Source organism: Solea solea, chromosome 12, assembly GCF_958295425.1.
Source record: "Solea solea chromosome 12, fSolSol10.1, whole genome shotgun sequence".
In the NCBI taxonomy this organism is placed as follows: domain Eukaryota; kingdom Metazoa; phylum Chordata; class Actinopteri; order Pleuronectiformes; family Soleidae; genus Solea; species Solea solea.
The window spans coordinates 18,632,559-18,656,176 of record NC_081145.1 but is presented as its reverse complement, the minus strand read 5'-3'; the positions used below and the strand labels follow the sequence as shown (position 1 = coordinate 18,656,176).

General features: G+C 38.8%; 3 protein-coding genes and 3 non-coding genes across 6 annotated transcripts; 5 read left to right on the top strand and 1 right to left on the bottom strand.

Moving 5' to 3' along the window:
- Window positions 1-8,378: 8,378 nt before the first annotated feature.
- On the bottom strand, window positions 8,379-14,572 carry LOC131470012 (uncharacterized). The gene is made up of 9 exons (XM_058645496.1): window positions 14,485-14,572; window positions 14,118-14,202; window positions 13,760-13,899; window positions 12,851-13,031; window positions 12,135-12,742; window positions 10,792-10,915; window positions 10,607-10,681; window positions 10,063-10,215; window positions 8,379-9,734 (listed from the first exon to the last, which is right to left on the bottom strand). The coding sequence occupies exons 2-9, from the start codon at window positions 14,181-14,183 to the stop codon at window positions 9,531-9,533; spliced, it is 1,551 nt and encodes a 516-aa protein (XP_058501479.1). The 5' UTR covers window positions 14,184-14,202; window positions 14,485-14,572; the 3' UTR covers window positions 8,379-9,530.
- A 41-nt stretch (window positions 14,573-14,613) lies between these two features.
- On the top strand, window positions 14,614-19,180 carry rpl27a (ribosomal protein L27a). The gene is made up of 6 exons (XM_058645495.1): window positions 14,614-14,690; window positions 15,131-15,251; window positions 16,403-16,466; window positions 16,573-16,648; window positions 18,050-18,224; window positions 18,999-19,180. The coding sequence occupies exons 1-6, from the start codon at window positions 14,614-14,616 to the stop codon at window positions 19,125-19,127; spliced, it is 642 nt and encodes a 213-aa protein (XP_058501478.1). The 3' UTR covers window positions 19,128-19,180.
- On the top strand, window positions 16,046-16,174 carry LOC131470701 (small nucleolar RNA SNORA3/SNORA45 family). Its single transcript, XR_009241931.1, has one exon. It is a non-coding gene; the product is annotated as a small nucleolar RNA SNORA3/SNORA45 family (small nucleolar RNA).
- Window positions 17,826-17,954, top strand: LOC131470702 (small nucleolar RNA SNORA3/SNORA45 family). Its single transcript, XR_009241932.1, has one exon. It is a non-coding gene; the product is annotated as a small nucleolar RNA SNORA3/SNORA45 family (small nucleolar RNA).
- On the top strand, window positions 18,441-18,569 carry LOC131470700 (small nucleolar RNA SNORA3/SNORA45 family). Its single transcript, XR_009241930.1, has one exon. It is a non-coding gene; the product is annotated as a small nucleolar RNA SNORA3/SNORA45 family (small nucleolar RNA).
- Window positions 19,181-22,070: 2,890 nt separating the features above from the next.
- akip1 (A kinase (PRKA) interacting protein 1) lies at window positions 22,071-23,616 on the top strand. The gene is made up of 4 exons (XM_058645944.1): window positions 22,071-22,237; window positions 22,334-22,408; window positions 22,507-22,626; window positions 23,214-23,616. The coding sequence occupies exons 1-4, from the start codon at window positions 22,079-22,081 to the stop codon at window positions 23,364-23,366; spliced, it is 507 nt and encodes a 168-aa protein (XP_058501927.1). The 5' UTR covers window positions 22,071-22,078; the 3' UTR covers window positions 23,367-23,616.
- Window positions 23,617-23,618: the final 2 nt, after the last annotated feature.

Below are 23,618 nucleotides of genomic sequence, written 5' to 3'. Positions count from 1 at the left end.
CTCTCTCTCTCTCTCTCACACACCTCTCTTGTCTCTGTTTTCTTTCTCCTGCCTGTACCAAACATATATATCTCTCCCCCTGCTTCTCCCCCCTCTTAATCCGTCTTTTCCCCTTCTTTCTTTCCTCCCTGTGCTTATACTGTATATCACTTCTTTCTGTTTCTCCCCCCCCCCCCCACAGAGAGGTTACTCGAAGGTCGTCAGCGACTTAACCTACTGTAATATGACGGTGTCATCTGCAGAGATTTGTGCTCTTTGTCAAAGAGTAATATTATGAAAGCCCATTCCTGCCAGGAAAGAAAAACTTAATAATGAAATGTTAGGAATGGCAAAAATGTCTGCATGGTCAGACAAAAATAACAACAGGGGAAAATGTTTTTCTAATAAGGATACCAGACAGGTTTCTACATCTGAAGAGCACTTAATAATGACATATTCTCTAACTTATGATTTTTTTTTTGGTGATCATTTCCTTTTTACCATTATGGAAAAACACTAACGCACACTCACACTAACTTAGTCAAAGTTTACAACATAATATGAGAAACATTCACACCTTTTTAGTATTCATTTGGCAGCACTGTCTTCCATAGTTTAGTTTTTCCCTAATTTCTTGTTAAAGTTCCAGCACAAATCAAACACACTTAAGGTATTTCTCTGATAGACTCTCAGCGATTATGATCTTAAGCCTAAAACAAGCTGCTGGAAGTAAAAACAGACATGAAGTGATCTTCTGTAGGAATTGACAGAGACGCTGCTCAATCAGGACGATGAGAATTTGAAGGAAACTTCACGGGGGTGCTTCTTGGCATTCACTCACAAACCGTTCACTGTTGTCTTATTTTACTAGAGTAGCTGTTATGTTCCTGCCTTAGTTGTGAGGTAAAACACGTCACTTTCTTTGACAATGGTAAATGACATTTGTTTATATTTAATATTTTAAGGTTATGCACGACAGCTTTAAAATCAAGAAAACTGCATCAAAATGTTGATGACACTTCGTTACCAACTGCTCACCAGGCTGAGGCAATATAGTAAATTAAAGGCACATTGTGAAAAGCCAGGCAATAAAAACACTGATGAGAGCATCAGTCATACTCCTGACATCATACTGACTCGACCTGGATGAGCAATCTGTCTCCTTCAGCTTCAACCACCACACAAAACATGCCACATACAGCCAATAAATCACTGAGCTTCAATTTCACAGACATGAATATCAACCAGATTTTTTTCGACCAAAACCACCCCCTGACACTCTTGTGTGCTCATTCTTTACATTTGGGCCCAATTTCCATACTGGCTCCATTTGATCCTACATATCAGTTTTCATGCAAAGTTAATGAGCTCTTCCAAACTTAGCAAAGGCTGTTTTGAGATGGCTTCAGTGATTCCATTAAACCTGAGTCATTCATTTGTTGCAATCTGCAATCTGACCGTTAGATGTCACTAATTCTTAGACACTGGACCTTCAAGTGTACAGTATGTGATTTCTGCCACTAGGAGTCCTCAGTTAAAACAATAACAGAAGACTATAGGGATGGGACGATACCACTTTTTTTGTGTCCGATACCGATATCACATACGCGTGTATCTACTGATACCGATATTATTCCGATACAGTCATTTCAAACCATTTATGAACTATGAAGCTGTTAACAGCACATTTGTGCCGAGTCATTTCAAAGACATAATTCTCCAACTGTGTAACAAATATTGTTCTCTCAAAAAGAGGAATTTACAGCCCAAACATGACTCAGCTAAAATGCTTTTGCTGATTTTTGCCATATATAGGATTTTTGGATTGTATCGGATTTTAGAAGGACAAACCTCTTTGCTCATTTCACGATAGTGGATATAGATAAAGCAGATGATATAATTAAAAATAGCAGCAAAAATGAAACAGTCCATTATGTTCAATATAATTATTTTATGGATTAAAGGGGTGTTGGAAAATATATATGTATAACATTAGTCTTGTCATTTGTAGAGTATTTACAGTTTGTTTACTATTCTAATAGTTGTATTAACAAATGCGAACTTAAAGATAACTGTGGCCTGACTCCTTTCTGTAAACAAGGCTTTTACAGTTTGGAAATATGGAACATTTAGAACATGCTACTCGGGCCGTCACGGAACACGGTGATCCATTTCAGAGTGAAGTGCTTCCAAATCTCCTTTTTTGGTGCCCTTTTCTTTTGTTGGATTTAGGATAAAAGATTTGGACCTAAAGCATACGCAGTAACGAGGAAATGAAAACAAGCTGACCACAATATGTACATCCAAATCCATTTCCAATGCACGGCATGGATGGGGCTTTTGGAATGTTTACTCAATTACTCTGGTTCCATTCAGTGATGTTTAGATATCATATACCCAGAAAGTCTGTTTGCATGAGGCAAAATAATTGGTACCATATCTCTTCATGCTTGGGGAGTTCAGCTGAGGACTGAAAGAAGAAATATTGAAACACATAGAATAATATTGCATATACTGGTAAAATGCTTGTCCCAATCACACCTAATGCCGGACCAGTGGAATATGAATGATATAATACAGAACTACATGATGATCTCAGTCAGCTTCCAGTACTTTAGATTAGATAAACAATGCCATCCATCAAAGCAAAACTGTTTTATGAAATTGCAACGCATTTCCTCTCCTGCATCTCGTCAATGAAACATTTTAATCAACAGCGCGGTCCCGCTGTAATCAGGGAAAAAGCAAATCTCCGTGTTTTACAGTAAAGAGCCAGCCATCCATAGCGGCTTTTAATCAGGCAGAGAGGAAGGAATCATTTCTCCTGAGCTGAATAGCATGTGGCGGAAGAGCCACTTACACGTGGGACGACGTCATGTTGCCACAAAACTAAACACAACCAAGAAATGCAATATTCTCAATAGTTGGACACAGAGAGACACATATAGGTTAATGTCTAACCGTATCCTTAACACCTTAGCCTCAAAATGTCCGCATTTTCTGCTTCTTTTAACCATAAAAAGGCCAGAAAATGTTCTGTGAGTGCTTTTGAACCATTTTTCCTGAATAAATTTCAATATCTGGCAGTTATTTACAATTTAATGTATGTTAAAATAGTTTAACAATTTAAAATTAAGAAAAAATAAAGTTTTATTTAGAAAAATCACTGTAGGTGTACATGAACACTGGATTCCGTGTGTTAAATTTGAAATTTGAACAGAATAAAACATGTTTAAAAATAACATTTGTTTGAGTGTTTGTCTCAATTTCCAACTCTCTCCTCTCTGGTGACTGACACTGATTCGCTGGCTTCCTGTAACAGCGCGAGTGAAATTACCATAATAACCACACGTTGGCTTTGACTTGCAACTTCTCAGATTTCAGAAACCGTTGGAATTTTTCTGATAGCACAAACCACCACGTAATTGCGGTAATTACGGTAATTACGCAAACGTGACGTCTAACAAACGCTTGGTGTTAAAGGGTTAACATAACCACAATTCTTAGCTGTCAACCAGATCTGCAGAAATTGTGAAAAGGAAATGGTTACTGTTCTTGAATGTCAATGAAAAAAAGAGTAGGAGCTTTATTTTTATGTTTATCCATTTTAGCCCTTTGGAAAATGTAGTCAGAAGCAACAATAACACAGCTATGTTTGTTTAGTTTTGACTGTTTTGCTTTAAAAATCTATTTGTCTTCAGTTGAGTTTAATTTCATGCATTGGTCTGCTCCTGCATGCCTATTGTTGGATTCTTCATGTTCTGACTCTTGTTCAATTGTTTTGGTATTGCTTTGGACATTTGAGGGTTTTGTGTTACAGACTTTTGAATCCTCAGTTAAGTTTAGACTTTCTGATATATCTTCTTAGACTTAGGTTCTTCCCTTGTGTGACCCCCATTGTATATGTATAACATATACATCCTTGTGCATATTCTTATCTAGCTACTGGTCCTAATGTTGCAGTTTTTCTTACTAGTGTATCCCGTCTCGTTTTACTTACTTCCCTTATTTTCCACTGATTACTCACACATGTTCCTGATTGTTTTCACCTGTGTCTTGTTTAGTGTTTTGGTGAATGCCACTTTCCTTGTGAGTTTTGGATATATCTGCCTGGGGCTGAGAATCAAACTTCCTCCGAATCGCCTGCTAGCAAAAATGTGTTTTGATGTCCAAATTTGATCAGATTTCAGTTAATCTGATCAACATAAGTGAGCAAATAAGCAAGTTGTTGCACTAAAGATCTAACAGTGATTATGATTGGTTGTCTGGAGGTGTGCAGGAATTCACAGACAGAGAGTTTATTCCTGCAGGCAGAACGAGAATATGAGGTTTAACATGTGTGTGTGTGTGTGTTTTGAAGGTATATTGATTAAAAACTTAAGTGCACAGAGTATAAATGAGAACAGGAAGTTTCTAAAGGAATTTTACAGTCATGTTTTGTTGAAATTGATTACATTTTCTTTTTTATTGAATGAGGTATCGTTCAGGAACAGTATAACAGTTCAGATATCGATATTGATACCATATCTAACACTTTTTATGAACACGCAGCCTTGCAGCTGCCCGTGAGTTATTGTCATATTCACTGACTTATTGCATCAGCCTCCACTGATTCAGTGACATCACAGTTAGAGAAGGAGACATTACTTAAAGGTACAGTGTGTAAAACTTAGCAAAATGTATTGCATGTTGCAGCTAAAAAATACATATGTAGCCTCAGTTAGCAGCAAAATATTTAGCTTGTCAATTGTGGTCTATAATAAAAAATCTGGTGGTCCAAAATGGTGGTCTCCATATGCTGATATACTCTAAATATAAAAGGCCTATTAATTATTATTTATTATTATTAGGAATTAAAAAAAAAAAAAAAAAAAAGTATGCCAAACATACATCATTTCACTTAAATTGTACACATTGGACCTTTCATTTTATTGGGAAAGAATGAATAAAAATAATATACAGTACTGGAGTGTAAGTAAGTAAAGTTTATTTATATTGCACTTTTCACGGAAAGAATTCACAGAGTGCTTCACATTAAAAACAAAATAAGATGCATAATACACAGCAAATACAACACTCACAGTTACAAGCACAGACATAAAAAGATAAAAACAAATTGTAGTGAAACCTACACTGCACAGTGTAGGAGTGTTGGAAGAGCAGCAGTAATTATAAAATATGTATCAAATAATCACATTATGGTTAAGCATTTGGTTTGGTTGTCAGCTGTTTAAAGTACATTATTTGCCTTTTGCCCAAATACATGTACAAATACACCAGAATTGTTGTTAATTATTGGGTCTCACAGCCATATATTAGAATAATGTATGAACATGAATATAAAATACAATAAAAACAACACAAGATACACATGAACAACAAAGTGCAATTATAATAAACAGTACATTTACTTCATAAACCTAAACAACTGAGTTCAGTTCATATAAGTGACATAGACTGTGTCATAAATAACAAATACATAAGCAATACCTTACAGTACTTGCAACCACAACATGTTAAAACTTGCTTTGACAAAATACTCACAGTTGACTGTACAGTGTAACCTTTGGCCCTGTCACAGCAAAACGATCCTATTTTTGACGTCCAAGATGTAGATGTCAGCCATCAATCATCTGTCACCCTTGAAGATTCATTTAAACTGACCCTGTGATCATAATGCACTGTTTGGTTTCACTTCATAAGTTCATATTAACATGTTGAACGTGTTATTGTGCTGAGCCGCAGTCCGGAGTGGAACAGGCACAGCCTGGATTGATTCAAAGATTCAAAGGCGTCTCCTGACAGCCTTCACTCTCACTCATATTTGGGCCCATATTCTATTCAGCTTGAGTCCCAAATTTGGGCAAAAAATGAGAGTTTCAACTTTTTTTAATAGCGGTGATTTTGAAATTATGAGGTGAATTGACTGATGGCTCAAATGTGTTTCAAGTTATATATAGAAGTGTATTTTAATCATTGTTTTCTTTAAGTTCTGTATCCCAGACTGAGATTGGAAATATAGTAAAAATCTTTCTTCCTTCTAAGATCCATTTTCATCACCATACATTTATCATAAACCTGCTCCTGATCTATTTCCATTTGTAATAAACTACACGCTCAGCTCCTAATGCTCTCCAAAGAAAACAGTGTGCACTTATCTGAATCCCAGACATGATAATTCAAGAACATAATGTTTTTACCGCAACATCTTATCAAGACTGGAAGTAGAGGAATGACTCTGAAGGACCCCAAACGACACAGAGTGAGAGGAAAAGTATTCATCAACAGGTCCAGAGTGACGATGCTTCAATGAGATGAACGCCAAAAGCCAAAATGGTTGTATAATTGTAGCTAATGTGTGCTCTTTAGTTTGGTCTAAACATTAGATGTAGAGCTTATCTCAGAGAAGATGTCCTCCCCTGAGGCTGGACAAACTTTTCTCTTCTTTCTTCTCTTGTGAGCATTAGTGATTCATCCAATTTCAGACAGAGTGTGTGTGGGGGGAAGGGGGGCTCATGGGTCTTTGATGTTTTTAAATAAAACGTCTGCACATTACAACACAGAGAAGATAAAGAGAGAGCAGACTTGTGACTGCAGTTTACCGGACCCGAATAAAGAGGGTTTAAAAGACACAAGGGCAGAATAACCCTCCCTTTGATAGCATCTCATGGTCAATTTCCCACATTTTATCTCAACATTAGCCACAGGGCTGGTTCTGGCCCTTAAAAGCTCCCTCTCATCTTTCCACTGTATGTCTTCAATAGCAATATCTTGGCTAAATGTTTAGATCCCAGTGGAAGTATACTTTGCTCGTCGACAGTATATTGTGTTTATGGCCTGGCTAGAGTAGGTTTTATCAGGTTTTATCAGGTTTTGACCATCCATTTAAAAGAGCAGTCATGGTGCCGCCATCTTTACAGATTATATTACACAGAGTATTTTGACTAAAGCCACAACGCCACTGGCACCACCGCTCTCTTTCCTGTCTGACGTTTTAATGATTGTCAAACTTAAAAATACTGTGACCCATTTTCCATCCATCCATCTTCTATCACGTTATCCTCCACATGAAGGTCGCGGGGGGGGGGGAGAAAATCTTCTGGGAAGCACCAAAACAAATCAAGTACTTTCTATGAATAATAAGAAAAATAAGTTAGGAACTTTCATAAAAGCTTCTACATATCTATAGACTACAGAACAAAATGCTCTGTATAATTATCCACAATAACAAAGGCATATGAATACAACAATTTCAATTGTCATACACGTTTTTACAGTCATTGAAAGATTACTTACAAAGCTTTGAATGACAAACTTCCTATTTGTTTACTTTGATGACCTCTTCTCATGGCCCATAAAGTCATTTATAGTCTGATTTAGACATAGAATAAACCTTTTATTTGTACGCTTCACAGAGGCCGTCATCTTCTGTCTGAACAGACATCCTCCTCGTGTTTGAAGTGAAAGCTGATTACACAAACAAACAGCTCTACTCAAATAACTTTAATATATAAACCAATAAATAAGAAAGAGGAATAAGCAGAGAGATCGGGACGAGTGTTTAGACCGTTTCTGGTATGAAAAGGCCACCTTGTTGTAATCAAGTCTCACCATTAGATGTCACTAATTCTTGCACAAAGTTTCCATTCCACCGGGGCAAAAAAAAGCAAAGAACTGAACATCATGAAACAAAATAAGTCATAATGTAATAAAACCACTTAAGGATGATTATAGATGTCAAACATGTGTGAGTAGTCTGAGATTACATCTAAATCTTAACTCAAACAAGCCAGAAAGATAAACAACAGGTACATTTTCATATGTTTACACATTCTTTTAGAGGCTCTTGTGAATTTCTGCAGCTGACAAAAAAAATATTGGCTCACTCCAATCCGTAAATATAAAAAAGTTTTGTTTTTCGAAATTTAAATATGATTTGCTCTGCTGAATGTGCGTCTACATGCATGTTTGTGTCATTCTGAATCATGGTCACACCACTGTCGTAGTGTGCGTCTCATCATGTTTTTTTTTTTATGTCGTCTCTTTGTGCCTTATTCATTTCCTCACCCTCCTCCTCCTCATCACCTCCTAGTCTGATCTGATCCATCATTCTTCATCCTTCACCAGTCTCGTCAGGTCACCAACCGCCGTCATTACCACTGTTTAGGCGGATTGTCCTTGTTGTTGCTCAAAAGCACATTCCCTCAGCTTTGATATCTCCCCCATCGTGTCCAAGCACCAGAGACTCGTGAAACCACAGGCTGCTGGTGGTGGATGTGGATGGGTGAGCGTTGCTAGGGGCACAGCTGAAGTATTGTTTTGTTGTAAGATAACAAAGTGGGAGAGGGACTGACAGCTAATTTTACAGCACAGTTTCTAGATTCAGGGTGCACGCATTATGCCTTTGAGACTTCCACGGGATTTAGATTGCACATAGACATACATAGTTTGTAGCCAAAACTTATAAAGTTAGAGCTTAAAAGTGTGGTCCTGGCCAGAAGGACACATTATGTCCTGTCTAGCTATGATTGCCAAAACATTGATTTCAAACAGAGAGTAAATCACAAAGAGATTTAGTGGAGAGGTTTTATTACAGCCTGTGTCCTCACTGAGACAGGCCTCTAAAGGTACACAGTGACCAAAAAAAATGTTGGCTTCATACTCATTTATGGTCTTATTCAGTTTTGCTTTGTTCATTCTGAATAATAATCAACACTGTCTGTGTGTAGGAGAACACAGAATAATCTCAAGCTGCACTGATAGTGTCCACACAACAGTGAGGAAAATGCTATGTGGAAATAAATACAGAGATGACCCCTGGTGGGAGTTCTATGTAGTGACGGTGAGTGTGTGGTGTTTTAAACATGAGAAAGTTCCAAATACAATTTCCAAAACACAATATAGAGAATCTTTAAAAAATACTATTATTTAACAGAAACTCTAGATAATCTTCTCTCTACTTACCCCAAATTAAAAAAAAAAGATTAAAAAAACATATTCATTCATAATTCTGCACAATTCTTATTATACTCTTCATAAGCAAATGTGTTTGCCTTGTGTATATAGGACAACATTGTGTCCATCTAGAGCACATTTGGTCTCTGTTTGTCACTGTACTGAGTGCTGATAACTGTCAATAATTATCCTTTTATGTCCATATTCTTTGACTGGTAATATTTTGGAACTTGTAAATCATAATTACTCTCAACTTTGGTCAACCTTTATCACCTATACCACTGTAATATTTGAGGCTCGTGTTTAACCTCCGTAGAGTTAAAGTACATTCACTTGACACAAAGTAGTTTAACGTAGAGGATTGACCCTCTATAAAGTTACACTTCCTCATGTCTGTCCCGTTACACGATGTGTGATGTTTGCAATCATCAAATCTAATCAAGACTAATGTGAAGAGTATTTTATTTCTTTGAGGAAAAAATATTTCTCATCTGATGTGAAAATGACACGACAAGTTTCTGTCTCCCCATTGCATGATTTGTTTCCATTAAAAAGGTGAAAGTAAATTGATTATCACAGTTCTCAACCATGTAAAACTATAGATAATATTTCTTCCCACTAAACATGTATCTCTTCCTCTTCTGGTTTTCCTTCCTCTTCCTTGTCTGCCACCGGAGTCGAGCCGAGTCTGTTCTGTCCTGACTCGTCGATGGGAACGTCCTGTCCGGGAAAATCTCCTGCAGTTTGCTGAAGAAAAACACCTCCAGGTTTCGACCGGCCTGAGCCACCTCAGAGTCTGGCTGCACGAGACAAACAGACAAACTTCTAATACATCTATCACCTTATTTTATGCAGTTTTAGAATAACACATGTTTAAAAAAAAAGTATTTAGTGCGACCAACCCTTTCACTTGACCCTGGCTCTTATAAAACTGGAGTTGAACCTTATGTTACTGTGTTTGTTCTAAAAAAATCTGCTGTGAAAAAGGTCTATTTTGCCTGGTTTATTTACAAGTGTTGATATGACTGTGCTGTTAAACTTGGGACTACAGAAATAATTCAATAACAGCAGAAATCAGATTAAACTGACAAATCCCATCAGATTCCAACATTCTGATGACAAACTCACGTAATTGAATGTAGCGCAGTTCTTGAACATCAGCAGGACGTCATCGACAAACTGCTCGGCACTGAAGTAGTGCAGGGTTTCACTCTTGTCCAGTTTCCTGCGGATCACTGACAGGTCAATGGGTCTCTTGATGATCTGGTAGTAGTTCCGGGCCTGGAGTACGTGAAAGTGTGTGAGTTTTTAATTAGGTTAACACTGTAAGTCTCCACTGTTTATTATGTCAAATGATTTTAATCCCTGGTCTGTCTGGTCAGAGGAATGTCTCATCTACATACAGTCATTTCACAAATAATTTACATTTATAAGGAATTTCAATGAAATTCACATGGAAAAAACTCACTTTCTATATAAATAAATTTAATCTGATACACTCCTTCCTGTATTTGTATGTACTGTAGAAGTACGGTACATATAACTATATTTTCTAAAACTTTGAACTGTTTTGAGTGGTTACAAGTAGAGCATTATATATTTTTGTAGACATGTTATGTTCTTTTTTTTAAATCCCTGACCTTTAAGATCTTTGTAAATCTGTTGGACTGACCAGAGGGCTGACAGGTTCATGAAATGGAGCGCTGAGCAGGTGACAGTACAACAGCAGAGTCAGCTTCTCACATCTCTGCAGGTGGGAACACAAAAACATATCGATTTCAACCTGTAATTATTCACTTTATATTATTAATATTATTATGATCAGCATCCGTAACCGGATTTTTCACTGCAGCTCACCCTCTGGTCCTGGTTGGACAAAGTGTACGGAGCTTTGACTCCACCATAGAACTGCATGTTCTCACAGTCGTAGGCTTCTGCAGGCTCCTGGTCAGATCTGCACAACGTGCACTCCCAGTCACCTCTGTAGGACACACAAGACAGGTGTTATTTCACAGTTTCACAGGAAGTTAAAACTCCTGTAAATTATCTTTAAAAACATATATTACACAGAGAGACATTTTTTAGTTGAGGGAAACAACAAGAAGTTGGCGATATTACACATCTTATTATTAAATTAACACCAAAATGAAGACTGAATAAATCCTAATTACAAATATTACCAGTGGAGCTAAAGCCTGAGGTGTAGGATCTGTGCTATTTAACCCCGCAATCTTTGAAAGTCTCAAATCATGTAAATGACTCCAGTAACAAGTTGTAATATATTTTTGTTGAGAATTCTACATATAAATTCTTCTGTATATCAGTGCATTATCTCACTTGTTGATGTTGTACAATTTAGGTTTAAACACTCTTTACATTGTGGTGTGTTATCGTATTTTTTATTAGTTCTAATATTAAAGCTGCAGTGCGTAAACTAGTCATTTATTTTGGTTGTTGTTGTTGAGGTTATCGTTCTGCCTGTTTGGTCTTCATAAACAGAAATGATGTAACATTATTTTTATGCCTGTTTCAAGCAATAGTCATATTATGTCACATTATGGTATGTTTCCACGGAGTCGAAGGGTTCGTATGGTAAGTATTTTTTGGGGTACCATAGCAAAGGTACGGTATGGGTGGAGCTAGAGCCACGACAGTCAGCTGATTGGGCGACAGAAAATGTTTTGTTGAGACAAACAACCAAAAACCTGCTCCTTTGTTGCCTGTTGTGTCACATTTGTTGTCAGCGCGCTGTTCCAACCCGAACTGTACTAAACCAAACTGTACCATGATGGAAACACAGCTAAACTGCAGAATTGGGTTTTAGAGCACTAGAATTCACTTTTTAAACTTTCAGAAAGAGTGTGGATCTGATAGGATTAAGTAGTATAAGTTTATTTTACTATTTATTACCTTTACTGTTTTACTCTCTGTGCTGTTGTAATAAAGGATTATCTGATTTGAAACAGTCACAGTGGGACAGATTATGGTGATGACTGTTTCAGAAAAGAGGTACGCTCAGTCTCAACTGGTTTAAAATCAAAATTATTGATGAATCAGTCTGATGTGATATATTGCTCTTGGCTTGACTGTGATTGACTTTAATTTATCCAGCATGAGCAACTGTAGGCTTAACTGTCATTACAACAGTGTGTATACAGCTAATAACTGTATACAGAGGTAGGTGTTGATGCAGTATTTACAGTGGGGAGCTGATGAGAGGGGGTACATGGCAGGCCAAGTGGTAAACTTTAGGGCAGCGATCGCAGCAGAGCAGATCTCCTCCGTTCAGACAAACAGCACAGAAATCTTCACTTTCCACCACCATGGTGACATCTCCATGTTCAGGCTGATGGAAGGACAAGTCGGCCTCCTCCAGTTGGCAGCAAACATCCGCTCCTTGTTCCTCACTGTCCTCCGTTTGAACTACATCCACTCCACATTTAGTTTCAGTCTCGTCCTCAAGCTGCAGGGAGTGATTCAGATCTGTGTCTGGTTCTGGATCCACTTGGATCACCATGGTCTGTTCCAGATCTGGATCCAAATAAAATGTTTCAGAATCCATTTTTCCATCCAGTTGCCATTCATCAGAGCCGCAGTCAAACAGGATGTAAGGCTGATCCGGATTTGATTCACAGTCAAAGCCTGAGTCCTGCTCAGGTTCTTCAGAGGGGCAGCTGTCAGGAGAATATGGTTCTGTCCAGGATATTGATGTTGTTTCTGGTTGACTGTGATCAGATAACTCAGCCGGTGTCGCCTCAGCTAGATCCTCTCTGATCTCTAATATATCCGGCTCATTTTGAATTCCATTCTGTGAGCAGAGATTTGGGACACAGGGATAAAAAATACATTTAAAAAAATCATGAAAGAGAACTTTTCTTTGTCTAGAATGAAAATGTCTAAATCTAAATGTTTTTACCTGTTGAGGGCAAGTCAAAGAGACGTTAGTGTGGAGCTCTGCTTGTGTTTGGCATGGCAGTCGCACCAGAGACACCACAGGCTGCAGCGATGCCAAACACACAGACCGGAGGTCCAGGCGCTCCAGGCTCACAGCAGGTATGCGGGAATTACCCAGAATCCTCTGGGCCTCTGGGTGAACCCTGTGAAAATATATGAGGGCTTATTTGACGTCTATTAAGATTTAAAAAAATGGTGTGTCTAGCTTTTTTTATAGTACAGAAAGAGAGCATATTTAAGAAAGCACTGAGAGAGTTCAAATCTTTAATAATTGTTTTTGTAAAAAACTGAATCTTTATCTTTATCTACATCTCCACCAAAATCAAATAATGTCTTCCCAATCTGTCTTTCACTTTTTAAGTAAAGCTGCTCACAATCAAACAAATGCTAACAGATGCTACCAAAAACATAACCTCTACCTTTATGAAATTATCAATTTATTTTATAGGTCTATTGTGTAACAATTAGGAAACTGAATAGGAGCAGAAGTTGAATATACAACCCATTAGGATGTTTGTGTAAGTGTATCATCATTTCTGTAGCCTTAGAATGAGCATATTATATATAATTTAGGCTTTGGAAGGCATTCATTTGTTAATTAAAAATGTTTTACAAGGAAGGAAGACGATATATTTCCAAATCGATATTTTGACCCACCAGAAAAAAGCAACAAAAACCCTTTGTGAAAGTCCAAAGAAGAAGTACAACATCCTATCTGGTCAGCAAAGGCCACTATTTTTCCCTGATAATCTTGTGAAAGGGAGCAATAGGCAAAGAGGTCCTCCATCTGTTACAATCTGCAGTCTCACAATTAGATATTTAAATGCTTGTAAACTGACCTGTCAGGTAAACATTCTGAAATGCAGTTTACCTTATTCTCCTGAGGAAAGTGACTACACTTGTTACAGGTTGTCCTGGTTGTTTCCCAGACGATGGTGCTGCCACTCTAGTTTCTCTGTGGCAAAACTGGCCGGACTCGTTTTTCATCTCCCAGAAGCCATTAATGCAAAGCTGTTTGAAACATATAGACTTAGAGTGTCATTCTTGTCAAACAAATCACTCACTTTCTCCTTAGACATTACATAGGTAAGAACTCTCGTCATTATTACAGCACCAACAGACACAGTTGTTGTGATGAGAAGCTTTAGCTCCATTGCTGCAGATTCTGGATTTAGACTATTCTCAGATGACCAGCCCTCTTGTGCCAGTTGCACTATGCAGTTGCCTACCTGTGGCAACAATGCTGCCCGTCTTTGGGGAGAGTTTCCATGGCATCTGTGGGGCAGGTCTGCCATCTCCAGGACATCAGGCCCCCTGGGTGAAAAAAAGAGAACAGAAAACATGGAAGTAGCTGCTGGTTCAAAATCTCCTGTGTGATCAATGTTTGAGGGCAAAAAATCAGGAAACAAAACAAACAGAAAACCACACCAGAGGGAGCAGTGGAATTAGTGGAATTATGAAAATTCACTTAGCCGTGTCCATAGAAAATATTAAAAATCTCTACGGGGGGGGTGATAACGACATATAAGCAATAATAAATAATTGCAACACACGAATTACACACTGGAATCAAGTATAAGTATAGTAATGTCTTACCTGACAGGGAGAGTGAACAAAACTGAACAAGATTTGTGCGTCACAAAGGCAGGTGAAGTGTCCTCAGGTGTATGTGAGCTGAGGATGAGAGCAATAGCTCCGTTCTATGTGTCCAATATCAAGAGGGACATGGGTGATTTGATTGGTGGAAAGATGATTCAACCTGAGCCCCGTGACAATTCTGCACTGAGCCAACGCAAACAAGTGTATGATATTTACATTAACCTACTTAACATCTATAGGTAATGAATACATAATTTAAAAATATCTCTGAAATAGAATAATACAGTTGAAGCAACTTGTAGGTATGTGAATTTGTGAACAATTTGTAACAGACTATTTCATATAATAAACATTGTTATGTTATGCTGGTTGAACAACAATATACACTTGGCAATGGTCATTTCTGCACAGGCTGTGGCTCCAGTTTCCTCTATGACTCTTAAAGTATAAGCAGTAGATAATAATATATAAATATATGTATATATATATATATTTAAATTATATTTTATATTATGCCGTCTCTGTAAATATTGTCTATTTACTATTAAACTCAAAAAGAACAACAACGGCGGTGTTAATAATGTTTTGTTTTTTTTCTCTTTACTGCTTTTTCCATACTCCAGTCCAGTAGGTGTCGATAAAGCGCCTTTGATCCCGTTTGCAAATCGCGTTCAAAACGAGAAGGAAACGTTGCACTCAACACATCTCGCACAAAGCCGCGTGACTTCCAAATCCCGTTCCTCTTTCAACTGTCCTCCAAGATGGTAGGTGTTATCATGAATGTCGGAACACTGATGTTGAGTTAAATCTGTGCCCATCCGAGGCCGTTCGTGCTGACAAAGTACAACCGAATAACAGTATATTGTACACACAGTGCGTGTACGCAGTTCATGGCTGTTATTGTGGTCATTCGTTCATATTTCAATGATTTGTGAGCGGTTGACTGCGCTAGCTCGGCCCTCGGCTGCAGCAGTAAACCCGGTGGTTCCGTCTGTGTATTAGCATGAATTAACGCGCTAATAAAGCGGCTACACTCAGGTTAAACGTGGCCTAATTTCAGGTGTAGACATTTTCCGAGTGTTAATGCTTCTGTTGTTTGTTAATTGTTAAAATCAGCTAACGCAGGTTAAGCAGCACTAGCTTGTGCGGGTGCTAGGCAGCATGTAGCCGAGGACATGAGATGGACCGGTTGAACTCCGTATATCGTGTGTAACATAACTTATTGTATCAGTGTTTATTTAACAAGAGAAATGTGCAGTGTAGTGTAGGGATGTTGTGTAGTGGCTTAATCACACAGGCACTTTTAACTGCTGTGTCTAGAAGTAAAGTTGTTGGTGTGTGTGTAATGTGGGTGTATACCCATTTTTACTGTTAAGTAACATGACTGTTCTACACCTAAGAGCCTATCAGATAGTGCATTCATTTATCACTAACATTAGCGATAGTAAAAGGTGGAAGTCTAATTTTATTTTCAATGTTATTTGGTACAGACAATAATTATACAGTCAGTTCTGACACTGTATGTTGTCCTTGTAGAGTGTAATACTGGTTACCTTTTATAGAGACTAGAGTCTCACCTTGACACAACTCATTGTCTTGGTGTGCTAGAGTCCTCTTAGATTAAAGTCTGATCCTATTCACTGACTTGCTCTTTGTTGACCTGTCAGCCACATGATCAGTGACAAAGTTTTTTTTGTTTTTTTTACCATATTTTGCTCAAATGGTGCATAATATTTAGGAATATATTCATATTTTACTGGTGTTCCTGCTTTGCCTGCCATCACATTAGCGAGTGGGGGGGGGGGGGTTCATTTGGTGTATGATGTTGCCAGCCAGTTGGCTTTGTGTTGATAAAATTCAGAAGTATGTTTATAAGATGAAGTCAGCTAATGTTTCTTAAAACCTTTCCTTATAGCCCACCAAGAAGACCAAGACCAGGAAGCTACGTGGACATGTCAGCCACGGGCATGGTCGTATTGGTGAGTATAAACATACCCGTCTACCTGTGGTGGTTTTATTCATTGCAAATTGAGTGTTTTATCACAGTGTTAATGTTATACACCATGAGCATTTCCATCTCAACAGGCAAGCACAGAAAGCATCCTGGAGGTCGTGGTAATGCAGGTGGTATGCATCACCACAGAATCAACTTCGACAAATAGTAGGTGCCTCACATTTGTTGACTGGTTTTGTACTTGTGTTACTTTTGGAAATTGCTTTCTCCCAGGGAGTTTTGTCTGTTTTCATGAGACAAACAGTGCATGTAATATAGTTTATTTACAGCCTGCCCCACACTAGAGGATTTTCAAAAACGTAGGAGACCGCAGACACAAACTTTTTAACCAGTTTTAAATGTTTTATTTCTGAGAAAGCACAGACTAGATGATCCAGTCAAGACGCAGGACCACACGCTTGGCATTTAATCGAACAATTCCAGGGATTTGGGATGTCACCGAAACTTGCACGATTTATCATGAACTCAGAATATAAACGGACATGAAGGCGAACTGTCTGTGTTGTCAGTTAATAGCTGTTGTGTGTGCGTGATGTCTTTTGCTCAGAAATGCAGACATGTGCATGAAGTTATGCCTGAAAAGCAATTTAGCTTGTACAAGTTACGGTTCTAAACAGAAGTACGTAACATTTGTTTCCTGGTCAACTCGCTCTCATTGGTTATTGCAGGGTTCTGCTCAAGCCCCAAGTGCCTTTCGTCAATATCAAACATCTTTAATACCTAAATACTGAAATCTGATACAATTGTGTCTAACCACTCACACTACAGCATAATTTGGCCAGCTAATCTGTTCAAATTAGCCTAAAATCGGAAGGCACCCACGATAGCCGGAAGGGCCACATCGGCCCAGTGCTGGCTGATTATACTCGAGTATGGGGCAGGCCTAAGCAAAACATAACATTGAAGTCTTGATTAGGAATTGCAGCTTTAAATGCACGTTGGTTATTTCCTCAGTTTATGTGTACTGTGATGTCCATGGGCATATAGGTCCACAGAAAAATGTGCAGTGTAGCAAAATGGAGTTTAGTGATGCTGTGTAGAAACTTAATTAATATGGACACTGAACTGCAGTGTCTTAAGTAAAGTTGTTGATGAATATGTTACCATTTTAATCAAATTGCTATCGGAAACTGTAAGGGCATATGCCCATTTTATTCTTAAGTAATGACTGTTCCTAGGAGTACAACCAGAGAGGCTAGCAGCTTGTGTATTGATTTATCACTACCATTAGCTATACTAAAAGGTGGAAGATTAAATCAAGTGGTCATTTCTGACTTCGTATGTTATATTGTTGCCCTTGTTGAGTGTAATACTGGTTACTTTTATAGAGACTAGAGTCTCACCTTGACACAACTCATTGTCTTGGTGTGCTAGAGTCCTCTTAGATTGAAGCCTGATCCTATTCACTGACTTGCACTTTGTTGACCTGTCGGCCACATGGTCAGCGACAAAGCTTTTACCATATTTTGCTCCAACTGTACATAATGCACACATTCTCTTACTTTGTTGTGGCAATACAGCTAATTTCTGCCTTGTGTTTGTCCTCAGCCATCCAGGCTACTTTGGTAAAGTGGGTATGAGACATTACCACTTGAAAAGAAACACAACTCATTGTCCCACCATCAACCTGGACAAGCTGTGGACGCTGGTGAGCGAGCAGACTAGGCTTAACTATGGCAAGAAGCCTGAAGGTCCCGCCCCCATCATTGATGCTGTGCGCGCTGTAAGTGTTGGCCAATATTTGTTATGCTATGTATTATCTGTTCCTCATTGAAACAATGGCAGAAATTGTTGGACCAAAATAATTACTGGATGTGGTGTTCTTATCTGAAAAATTGAATGTGTTAACTGTATTGTTTCTAATTGGTACAGACGACAATTATACAGTCAGTTCTGACACTGTATGTTGTCCTTATAGAGTGTAATACTGGTTACTTTTATAGAGACTAGAGTCTCACCTTGACACAACTCATTGTCTTGGTGTGCTAGAGTCCTCTTAGATTAAAGTCTGATCCTATTCACTGACTTGCTCTTTGTTGACCTGTCAGCCACATGATCAGTGACAAAGCTTTTTACCATATTTTGCTCAAATGGTGCATAATATTTAGGAATATATTCATATTTTGCTGGTGTTCCTGCTCCGCCCGCCATCACATTAGTGAGTGGGGGGGTTCATTTGGTGTATGATGTTGGCATTGTGTTGATAAAATTCAGAAGTACGTTCATAGTGTGTTAACTGCATTGTTTCTTGTGTGTTTTCGACATTGTGGATCAGTTTGTTTTACAACTCATTTTGATTCATAAGCATGCCAGACTCAATCTTGTTCCAAAGACTTGCTATTCAACTTGAAATAAAACTATTTTTTTTCAGTTGCCATCAAATTGGCTAGTGTTTAGCATGACTGGATATTGTGCCCAAATAGAAACGGTTGAGAGGCTTTTTGACCAAGTTTTTTAAGATGTGTACTAATTTATCTGGAATTTTTTTTTTTTACAGGGCTACTACAAAGTTTTGGGCAAAGGCAAGCTGCCCAAACAGCCTGTGATCGTCAAGGCCAAGTTCTTCAGCCGAAAGGCAGAGGAGAAGATCAAGGCAGTGGGAGGAGCCTGTGTTTTGATGGCATAAAGTTCCTGTCAGTGTTTTTTGCAAAAATAAACGTGGTAACGTTAAAGTGGAAACACATTTGTCATGTCTTCTATGGGATTTAATGTCTGCTTGCATTTATGATGTTGCATTACTTCTATCTTCTGGCATTGGAAAACTCTTTTTTGTTATCATATACTAATATGGACCTATGTTTCTGAAATGAAGCTACAGTGAAAATACGTTCTCAAGAGTTAATGATTACTGAAACTACAATGTCAGTGAATGTAGTTAACGAACATGTGTCCACATGGACACAAACTGGTCAGAGGTGTTTGTCCATGTAGGGTCAATATGGACATTTTATTTGTATGCATTTCTTCAGTCTTGTCTGATTTTACAAGGCTCTGTGTTTATGTACAATGTGTTGACTTTCTGAGAAGGCAGTTCTTGCAAAGACAAACCTGGAGAGCAGCTTTCTTGTAATTGTAAATTAAAGTCAGGCTTGCAGAATGCAACTAATGGAGAACATTCAAAATTGCATTCAGTATTTTGACTGAAATCAGTGATTTAATTTACTTTGACTTGAAACCCACTGATAAAAAAGAAATAAACATCAGCGGCTGTGACAATTATGTTTTAATCGAATTAGTGACGATAATCACTTTCTGTGACGGTTCAGAAATTGTCTTACTTTGGTACAAAACTTTACAGATTGGGTCTAAATGGAGATTGTAATTTCAGGCATTGTACAAAGGGGGCGCTGTTACGTCTACAGCGTTTCCTGTCCTGTCGAAAGCAACACAGACAGCGGTGAGTGGCGTGTCCGTGCGAGTTAACGAAAGCTGAATTTATTCCCACACAGGTGCTGTCTAGGTGTGGAATACGTAAAGATGACTAATCAAAGGTAATTGATAAATGACGCGTGAGCTTCTCAAACGCTGTGTTTATGTTTTTTGTTGTGCGTATGTTGCCCTGCACGTAACAGTTGAACAAGTAAACCGTCGTTGAATTTGTTGACACAGCGCAGAACCTTTGAGGTAAACGCTGGCATTCTATGTAGGAGTTGAAGTTTCATCTATCTCGAGAAAGTGCCTGAAAAATCTGAGAGCGAAAAGTGACATATGACGTTAATCCTCACGCATGCGCAGTCCTCCACGCCCGCTTGTCACTATAAGGACAAAAGTTTTCGGACGCCCGACCATTACACCCATATTATTACACCAACAGGGCCTGCAATGACGTGTTCAGATACATATACAGTACTTTAATACCCTTTTACAGCTATAACACCTTCCACGTTTCTTGAAAGACTTTCCTCAGGATTTTCTATGGGATTTTGTGCCCATTTATTCTGTAGAGCATCTATGAGGTCAGGCACTGATGTTGCACGAGAAGTCCTGGCTCACAATCTCTGTTCCAGTTCATCCCATAGGTGCTCAGTGGGGTTGAGGTCAGGGTTTTGTGCAGGCCAGTCAAGTTCTTCCACACCAAACTCGTCAATGTCTTCATAGTCCTCGCACTGGGGCACAGTCATGTTGGAATAGATAAGGGCCTTCCTCAAACTGTTGCTACGTAGTTGGAAGCATAGCATTGCTCAAAATGTCTTGGTATGCTGAAGTGTAAAGATTATCCTTCAGTGGAGATAAGGGGCCTAGCCCAAAGCCTGATTAAACACCAGAATTCAGTGCTCAACATGTGTCGCCAAATATGTTTATCTAGTGTATCAATACATCAGACCTTCATTTTTAAGATGGCATATTTCTCACGTGACTATCTTTAAGTGACGGTCCATCTCGCAGTATTATCCACAGAAGCTGAATGGTGGACCATGTGTGTTAGGGGTAGAATGGACTTCAGAAGCCAGCAGTGTTCACAGCAGCCATGCCTTGTGTTTCCCAACTAGTTTTAACCCACTTGCCAGTCCACAGTGACCCAGTCAGAGCCTTGTCATATTTTGACTCTATTTCCTATTCTACCCTCTTGTTTTGACTCTATTCACAGCCATTGTGGGATAAGTGGATAAGTATTGATCTCCCATTAAATTGAAGATGTACTACGTAGCCCCATACGAATGTGTAAAGCAATTCCTGCTCAGACTTTATTGTTTCTACTGTCCCAGTGCCTGATTAGCAGACAGTTTGACAAAAGAGGTTTTCTAAATCCTTTTAATTTTACAATAATGTCAACTTTGCATGTCACAGGCTCTTGGTGGAGTCTCACCTGCCTCCACCAAGAGCACCAGGATCAGTGTAGTCTGCGATCCCACAGTGACCAACCTCAAAGTCCAAGTCTGAACCACGTCCAGTGTATTCAGTGTTGACTTAGCTGCAGAACTAAATGATATACTGTATATATCAGGGCTGAATGATTGGGGGATCATTTTTAAGTGTAGTTTTTCTGTCAAGCATTGCACTAATGAAATTATTTGCAAAATCATTTTTAGGAGTCAAGTTAGGGTATTGCCAAAACGTCACTGATTTGCATTTGGCTTTGTATTACTAAAATAGGGTTAGTATTTTTGAAAAATTGTGGTTCCCAACCTGTTTCCCCTGAGTTGAGAAGTATCTTCATTCTTTTTTTGTTACGTGCCCACCAGTGACACTTGGTCCTGTTAACTGTTCGCAGAGATGGCGGACCCTGTTTACATTCTGGGAATGAGGTCTCGTCCTCCTGCGAGTGGGTCTAAAAAGTGCAGACTTAGCGTTGCAGTTTCAAACCTCTGACAAAGGCTCGGACCAAATGTCACTGGTTGGCACGTAACCAAAAAGTATTCCTTTAACTACTACTAGTAAAATTGGTGAAGTTGCATGTTGCAGCTGAATATAACTCACCACCTCCTTTTCTTCTAAGTGTGTTGGAAAACCTGTCATCTTCATTTGGCATCAAAACTCAAAAGAGGTTTACTTTGGCTATTGAAAAACACTGAAAATTGTCTGATTGAGTGTTCTGTGCTTGTTCCTCCATGCAGATGAAGACCACTTGACTTGTTCATGGCAAGACAAGCATGGCTGGAGTCTTCTTTGCAGCGCTCTGCCAGTCTGGGCCGAGAGGTGCTGGAGCGAGCCTCCAGGCGTAGTATTGACTGGACCAGCAGTGGTGCGTCGCAGACCCCTACTACTCCAGACAAACATGGACTCATCCATGTCAAGGTGTCCACTTGCTTTTAGTGTCCATGGATTGTTTTTGAGGAGTTTTATATTAGCTCACCTGTTCTCTTTTTCTTTTTTTTTTTTTTGCATATTCAGAGAGCCAACACAGAACTTGATGTTGCCTTTGCAACCATCTCAGATTTTATGGCACAGACGACCTACCAGTGCAAGGTCAGTGATTTTGTGAAGGCATTAGCCTTTATCTGATGTGTGTGCTGTTAGCCAGAGCAACTGTGGATCCTGACATGTTCATTCTGTCTATGCTGTAGAGGTTCTATGGGTCGGACTGTTGCACTAAGCTCACAGACACTGAAAGGAATCATTCGTCCAGGTTCCACACTCGACCATCTGCTGAGAAGAAGACATCTGCTCTGCTAACCCAGATACATGTAAGGCCTTTCTGAAACATCAGAGTCCAATAAACTGTTTTGTTTATGTGTAATCTACTTATTAATCCATTTAAGTAAAACCACTGACAGGTCATACGTTCCCCTGGAGTCTTTATGTGACATAAATGTGGCATTATCTGTCCGTATTGACCCTTTCATGGACAAACATGAGCACACCTCTGTCCAGTTTGTGTCCACATGTTCGTTAACTGCATTCACTGACATTTTAGTTTCAGAAATCATTAACTCTTGAGAAGGTATTGTCACTGTAGCTTCATTTCAGGTCCATATTAGTATATGATAACAACAAGAACCCTAGTATAGTTTTGGCCCATACTTGGACATGGATTCTGTATTTTCCATTTGTTTACAGTGATTTTCACAGAGTCTCTAGTAAACCCTCAGCTTTTGTGAGATCATGTGCCTGTAGAATCAGGAATCTCACATACAACCAACTACACAAAAGTAAAATAAGTGTCTCTTCTCGTCAAAAAAAATCAGCTTGAATTCAGCAGGTGCTTTTTGAATTCGTTTTTTGGAAACAGCATCTTTACAGGAATCAGTAAAAATCAAAGTCTCTTCTTCAGGTTAATGTGTCGGGAAAAGGAAAAGATTACTACATCGAGGTTTCGCCCGGAACATACGCCATCACTGTCAGCACGGAGGAATCACGGCAGCAGCAGACTCGGCTTGTTAGTGTCAGAGCTGGAGAGAGCATCAGCACCACCTTTAACCTCTGATAAAACCAAACAGAACTGACCAATGCTACTGCTTGACTGCATGCATTGTATTGCCTGCTTTACACTGAGATTGCATTTTATTTTCTTATCAAAATGTTTTATATCCTGCACAATGAGAAGCCATACTTTATATTGCAGTTAACTTCAGTATTAGATTGTGTTGGTATTAAAGCATAGTGTGTGGCACTTACCAGTATTTTTTATCTGCACTAATACTGTGTCAGTAAATAAAGTATTTTTTTTAAATCCATA

Coding starts and splice junctions, on each gene's coding strand:
- akip1 (XM_058645944.1), top strand. CDS start 22,079: ATGGCAAGACAAGCATGGCTGGAGTCTTCTTTGCAGCGCTCTGCCAGT. Junction 22,238..22,333: donor ATGGACTCATCCATGTCAAG/GTGTCCACTTGC, acceptor TTGCATATTCAG/AGAGCCAACACAGAACTTGA. Junction 22,409..22,506: donor AGACGACCTACCAGTGCAAG/GTCAGTGATTTT, acceptor TCTATGCTGTAG/AGGTTCTATGGGTCGGACTG.
- rpl27a (XM_058645495.1), top strand. CDS start 14,614: ATGGGTGATTTGATTGGTGGAAAGATGATTCAACCTGAGCCCCGTGAC. Junction 15,252..16,402: donor TTCAACTGTCCTCCAAGATG/GTAGGTGTTATC, acceptor CTTTCCTTATAG/CCCACCAAGAAGACCAAGAC. Junction 16,649..18,049: donor AGAATCAACTTCGACAAATA/GTAGGTGCCTCA, acceptor GTTTGTCCTCAG/CCATCCAGGCTACTTTGGTA.
- LOC131470012 (XM_058645496.1), bottom strand. CDS start 14,183: ATGGCAGACCTGCCCCACAGATGCCATGGAAACTCTCCCCAAAGACGG. Junction 13,032..13,759: donor ACTTTCCTCAGGAGAATAAG/GTAAACTGCATT, acceptor ATATTTTCACAG/GGTTCACCCAGAGGCCCAGA. Junction 10,682..10,791: donor TGTCCAACCAGGACCAGAGG/GTGAGCTGCAGT, acceptor TCCCACCTGCAG/AGATGTGAGAAGCTGACTCT.